The following is a 6,428-nucleotide window of genomic DNA, read 5'->3' as shown; positions in this document are numbered from 1 at the left end:
TTACGGCAAGTGGAGCCGCAGCCTCCACTCTTGGGACCAATCTGGCAGATATTGCGTCCGACTACCGTTCAAGACTGAACAACTCGCGTGAAGTTGGCCCCACCATAATGAGCACAAATTATGAAAACATAATATCCATAATTTAGTGCCTAATTTGTGCTGCTCAAAGGTCTATTTATAAAAATTTGTGCTCAACAATAACACACACACACACAAATTATAAAAGCCTATTGGTGGGGCTAACTTCACGTTCAGCCCGCCACTAAAGGATATAACCATGTATTATACATAGAAATTTAGTGCTCATTTTTTGCTACAACAATATATAAGATTTATAGTTTGTGCTCGAAAAACACCCGAGTAAATGAGGATAAACTGTAGTGTTATCGTAAGTTAAATTAAAATACAGGGTGTTTTTTTAAAAACTTGCATCTTTATTTATGTAAAAACCGCAATAGATAGAAATATGCAGTTTGCGGGAATCATCTATTGACGTAAAGGGCCCAATTGTTTTGAATTCTACGTTACATTCACATTCCCCCCTTTCCCCCCTGCCCCCAACTGATTTTTTTCAAATAGCAAGGTACCCCTTGTGACATATTAAATAAACAAGCATGAAAAAAGAAAATGTTTGATGAAAAAAATTGAAAATCGGTTCACAAATTTGCGAGATATTTCCCCCTCCCCCTCCCCGGAACTTAATTTTTTATTAATAGTAAGGTTTCCTTTGTGACATATCAAATGAAAGAGCATGAAAAAAGAAAATTTTTGGTGAAAACAAAATTAAAATCGGCTCATGAATTTGTGAGATAATCCCCCCCCCCCTTTTCATCTACCCATAGCTTGTTTTTTAATAGCAAGGTACCCGCCCTTGTGACATATCAAATGAAAAATAAATTTCACCAAACATTTTCTTTTTTCATGCTCTTTCATTTGATATGTCACAAGGGGTATCTTGCTATTAAAAAAAATAAAGTTCCGGGGAGGGGGAGGGGAAATACCTCGCAAATTTATGAACCGATTTTCAATTTTGTTTCATCAAACATTTTCTTTTTTTATGCTCTTTCATTTGATATGTCACAAGGGGTACCTTCTTATTTAAAAAAATTAAGTTGGTGGCAGGGGGGGAATGTGAATGTAACGTCCGAATGTGAATGTAACGTCCGGAGGTGCAGGATCTTGGGGGAGTATGTTTTATCTATGGCAGGATGATCGAAAGCTTCTGATCTTCTGAGTTGTTTGAAGGACTGGTCTGCAGTGCTGGTTGAGAGTGATCAGAGGGCATAGTAGTGCTAAGTCTTTGCAGTGATCTTCTGTTCCTCCGCAAACAACCATCTTGCGTTTGAATAATATAGGATCGAGGTGCAGGATTGTTATACATGATATGAACTGGCCACATATTACCAAAAGCCCAATAGCCTATCAGTAACTGTCGTCAACTGAGGAGTCAACTGAGGACAGCAGCAGCATTCTTCTGACCGGTGAGTAACATGGTGGCAGCGGTGGTGCCCCAAGCCTGTTTATAGAAGAAGAAGAGACTGAAAAGAAACCATAAGCGTCATCGCCATTATTCAGTGCGCGTCGGTGACCATAAACCTGCAAAAGTTTGCAAAGTTTTGCAAAAATACAAATTTTCACATTTTTAACTGTCGGAAGTGTCTAATATTAGTTTGTTTTCAGTCCAGAAGTTATTTTTATTGTTTTAATGCAGTTTAAAGTAATATACCTTGTAAATATGTGCAGTTATTCATTATCAACCGATTAGCCGGCAAGATTGTCGTAGCCATAGCCCGTACAGTCATCAAGAAAAATAACTTACTTTACTCAAGATTTTCATGATAAAAGTATACATGGTATTCAAATTTACTTTAATATTATCTCTAAACAATGCCACTCGGAAAAGATGGACAATTAACAGAGCCTGAGGTAAAAAATGTAGGCTAGATTCTAACCTAGGCCTAGGCTTAGACTCAAATGCAGTAACACTAGGCCTACCTCCACCTTCACAAGTGGATGTGAAAGGTGACAATGTTGTAGAAAATTGGATATATTTTAAATTGCAGTATGAAAACTATTCGATTGCTACAGGTTTAGATAAAAAACCACGTGAGGTGCAAGTAGCCACACTCTTATCAATCATAGGCAAAGATTGTTTAAAGATCTTTACTAGGCTAGACATAGATAATGACAAAAAAAGTTCTGCCCAAGGAATTTTAGAGGCTTTGGATGCCTATTTTCAACCTGACAAAAACGTTGTGTATGAAAGATTCATATTTGGCTCGGCCAACCAAGAAGTGTATGAAAGCATTGATCAATATGTTTGTAGGCTGCGTCATCTAGCATCCTCATGCAAATATGAGAACTTGGAGTCTGAGCTCATACGTGATCGTCTAGTTTTAGGTGTTTCAGATGTCAGCCTTCGCAAAAAGCTACTGGGAGATTCTAAGCTTACGTTAACCTCGGCCATTGACACTTGTAAAGCGCATGAAGCTACAAATAAACAATTGAAGAGGATTATTACCCAAAACGAGACCGAAGATGAGGTATTGAATAAAACATCGCCTGTCTACTCACAAGGTAGGACCAACTCAAGTTATTCTAAACCTAAGACTTGTATCTATTGCGGAAACCTTCATCAATGGAAAAAATCTCTATGTCCGGCATTTGGCAAGACGTGTCAAAATTGTGGTAAACTTAACCATTTCTCTATTGTATGCAAACAAGGTAAATTTAACAGAGCTAATTTCAAACCAAACGCAAACTTTAACAGACAGCAGACCTCTAGTAGGCCTAAATCTAAATATAACCGCAAGCAACTGCATTTTATTGGTGAGGAATCACATAACCATCAAGTAATGATGATAGCGAAGATTCTTTGTTTTCACTTTTCCAAGTCAGTAGTAGCATTCCTTGTAGGCCTACTGTACACAATCAACCGAAGAAGCAATGGTTCACTGAGTTACAACTAAGTTGTAACGGTAAATTTAGGACTTTTAAATGTCAGTTAGACACTGGATCTTCCAGTAATGTGATTAACGTTGAGGATTACAATAAACTAATTTGTGATCACAGCCCTCATTTCAGGCCAAGTCAAATCAAAATCAAATGCTATGATGGCAAAGTCATTGAACCTGTAGGGCAACAAGTCTTGCAATGTGGTATTGACAACAAGGTTTACAACTTAGTCTTTCAAATAGTTAAGTCCCCTTATCAAAAACCCTTAATTTCAGCTGAATCTTGTGCGAAACTAGGCCTAAGGTTAAAGCGAATCTGTGCTCCGTGCAAGAAACGATGAAGCCTTGGGACAGAGCGGACATTCTTAGTGAGTTTAATGATGTTTTCGAAGGCCTAGGCAAACTCCCAGGAAAGTACCATATAGAATTAGTAATGTTGATAGTAATGTTGTTCCCATAAAACATGCTCCTCGCAGAGTACCAATAGCACTCAAACAAAAAGTAAAACTTAAATTGTTAGAATTGGAAGAAAAAAATGTAATCACAAAAGTAGCAGAACCATCAGAGTGGATAAGCAGCATGGTTGTTGTGACTCGTAACGATAAGATACGCATTTATTTGTATTGACCCTAAAGACCTGAATATGGCTCTAAAACGATCGCATTACCAAATTCCAACGATTGAAGAAATTCTACCAAATTTAGCCAAAGCTAAAGTATTTACTAGTTTAGATGCCAAAGATGGCTATTGGCAAGTTGAGTTAGATGAACCATCGAGCTTCTTAACCACATTTTGGACTCCTGAAGGTCGTTACCGTTGGTTGCGTCTACCGTTTGGCTTAGCACCGGCAGCAGAGGAATTTCAGAGACGGCTCAACGAAGTATTATCCTGCTTAGAAGGCGTCAACGTCATAGCAGATGACATTCTGGTCTACGGGTGTGGTGACACATACGATGAAGCGGTCATGGACCATGATATAAAGATGAAGCATTTACTTGAACGAGCTCGGCAAACGAACTTGAAGTTAAACAAACAAAAGCTCAAACTGCGAGAAAAAGAATTAGCCTATATGGGTCATGTACTAACTCAAAACGGTCTAAAACCAGACAATACAAAAATTTTAGCCATTCAGAAGATACCTCAACCTAAAAATGTGACCGATCTGCAGAGATTTCTAGGACTTGTAACCTATCTGGCTAAATTTGTCCCTACGTAATCCGATCGGTGTGAAGTCTTACGACAACTGACACAAAAAGACGTGCCATGGACATGGGATGTTACCCATAAGAATGCCTTCGAGAATCTAAAAGATATGCTATCAAAAACTCCGGTATTACGATATTATGACGTCACTAAACCGGTAACGCTACAATGTGACGCCAGTGACACAGGTCTCGGATGTGCTTTAATCCAATTAGGCCAACCAGTGGCCTATGCATCTAGGACAATGAGCCAAACAGAGAGACGCTACGCTCAAATAGAAAAAGAATGCCTGAGCATCCTATTCGCTTGCAATCGTTTTCGACAGTATATATGTGGCAAAGAAGACATAACGGTGGAGACAGATCACCAGCCTCTGCTGAACATCTTCAAAAAGTCTGTTCTGTCAGCACCCAAGCGATTACAATGTATGATGCTTAAACTACAAAAGTACAACGTTGACCTCGTTTACAAGAAAGGAAGCAAGATGTATATAGCAGACACCCTGTCACGAGCTGCGCAAACAATGACGAGAAATGATGAAAAGGACTTAGAATCATGGCAAGTACACCAAATACAAGAGGAGGAAAATATGTTTAACAGATTGGAAGAAATATCGTCCACGGAGCATTTAAATGTCACCAAAGATCGACTTGATTAGATAAAAAAGCACACCAACTAGGACAAAGAGCTTGTTGCAATGAAAAAAATCATACAAGATGGATGGCCAATGGCAAAAGACGCCCTTCCAAATGAAGTGAAACAATATTGGACATACAGAGATGAAATTAGTATTCAAGATGGACTCATTTTTAGGGGTGAACGCTTAGTAGTGCCAAATTCCCTACGAAGAGAGATGTTAAACAGGATACACTCGAGTCATCAAGGCATTGATGCCAGTCTCAGAAAGGCAAGGCTCACGTTATTTTGGCCACATATGTCGGAGGACATTAAATTGACAGTTCAAGAGTGTTCAGCCTGTTTGGAATTATCACCCGCTCCTGCTCATTTACCTATGCAGACCCATAGAATCCCTGATCTACCGTGGAAGAGAGTAGCGCTTGACATATTTCACCACAAAAATGACAATTATCTAGTCACAGTAGACTATTACTCAGATTTCTTTGAATTGGACAAACTACCTGATCTGACATCAGCCACTACGGTAGAAATTGCGAAGAAAAACTTCAGTCGTCACGGCTGTCCCTTAACAGTGGTGACTGACAATTCACAAGCTCAGTTTCAAACAGCTAACTTTCACAGATTTGCAAAAGAATGGGAGTTTAATCACGTCACATCGTCGCCATATCACCCGAGAGGTAATGGCAAGGCTGAATCAGCTGTAAAGATAGCAAAATACTTAATTAAGAAGACTGAAAGAAATTCAGAAGATCTATGGATGGCTTTATTAGAGTGGTGCAACACTCCCACAGAAGGAGTCAACTCAAGTCCTGTTCAACGCTCGATGTCTCGTCGCACAAGAACGCTTATATAGTGAAGAACTTGTTAGTACCAAGGGCAGAGTGCTCAGTCCAAGACCAACTTAGCCTAAAGAAGAGAAAATATAAATTTTATTACGATAGAACTTCCAAGACATTGCCTGATTTAGACATAGGCCAAGAAGTTTACGTGAAGCAATCGAAAAAATGTGATCCCAAGTGGTCTCCAGGAAAGATAGTTGAGAAGAAATCACCAAGGTCGTACGTGGTAGATATTAGTGGAAAGTTGTATAGAAGAAACAGAGAATTCTTAAATGCACCAAAGGCGGCCCTAACACACAATGAACCTGACCGAGTAGCAGACAACAACAGGACCCAAGTTGACAGTCCCACTAAGAAATCAGCTCCAATCGTAGACAACACTTTACATGACCAAGATATGAGACCACTCGATATGGAAACTAATACACCTAACAGACGAGTGACACGTTCTGGACGTCACGTCAAGACCCCAGAACGATACAAACACTAAGCAAGACATGTACTACGACAATTACTACGAAGTAATTTTTATTTGTTTAGTTTGTTCTGTTTTTATTATGAAGACACATTCTATAGGCCTGTAAGAAGAGTATTTTATTATTTACGAGAAGAATTTTTATTTTGTTTTCTGTGTGGAGAAAGATTTTGATTTTTTTGAAAGAAGAAATTTATTTTGAAGGGAGAATTTTGTGTTAATTTGTGAAAGTAGAAATAGGTTATGACAGCATTTAATTTACAACGAAACAAAAATCTTACCAGGAGTCTCAAGTTTATTTTATGAAAGGAGGGATGT

At 38.7% G+C, this 6,428-nt stretch overlaps 1 protein-coding gene across 1 annotated transcript; it reads left to right on the top strand.

Annotated features, from left to right (window-relative positions):
* Positions 1–4,884: 4,884 nt before the first annotated feature.
* LOC128998406 (uncharacterized) lies at positions 4,885–6,125 on the top strand. The gene is made up of 2 exons (XM_054424525.1): positions 4,885–5,602; positions 5,824–6,125. The coding sequence occupies exons 1-2, from the start codon at positions 4,885–4,887 to the stop codon at positions 6,123–6,125; spliced, it is 1,020 nt and encodes a 339-aa protein (XP_054280500.1).
* The last annotated feature ends 303 nt before the right edge of the window (positions 6,126–6,428 follow it).

The sequence above is a fragment of the Macrosteles quadrilineatus genome, unplaced genomic scaffold (assembly GCF_028750875.1).
Source record: "Macrosteles quadrilineatus isolate MER2022 unplaced genomic scaffold, UCM_ALF_1.0 Scaffold_1__1_contigs__length_201487025, whole genome shotgun sequence".
NCBI lineage: Eukaryota > Metazoa > Arthropoda > Insecta > Hemiptera > Cicadellidae > Macrosteles > Macrosteles quadrilineatus.
Note: the sequence above shows the minus strand (reverse complement) of the source record. Positions and strands in the feature narration are given on the sequence as shown.

Coding starts and splice junctions, on each gene's coding strand:
- LOC128998406 (XM_054424525.1), top strand. CDS start 4,885: ATGGCAAAAGACGCCCTTCCAAATGAAGTGAAACAATATTGGACATAC. Junction 5,603..5,823: donor CACAGAAGGAGTCAACTCAA/GTCCTGTTCAAC, acceptor AGTGGTCTCCAG/GAAAGATAGTTGAGAAGAAA.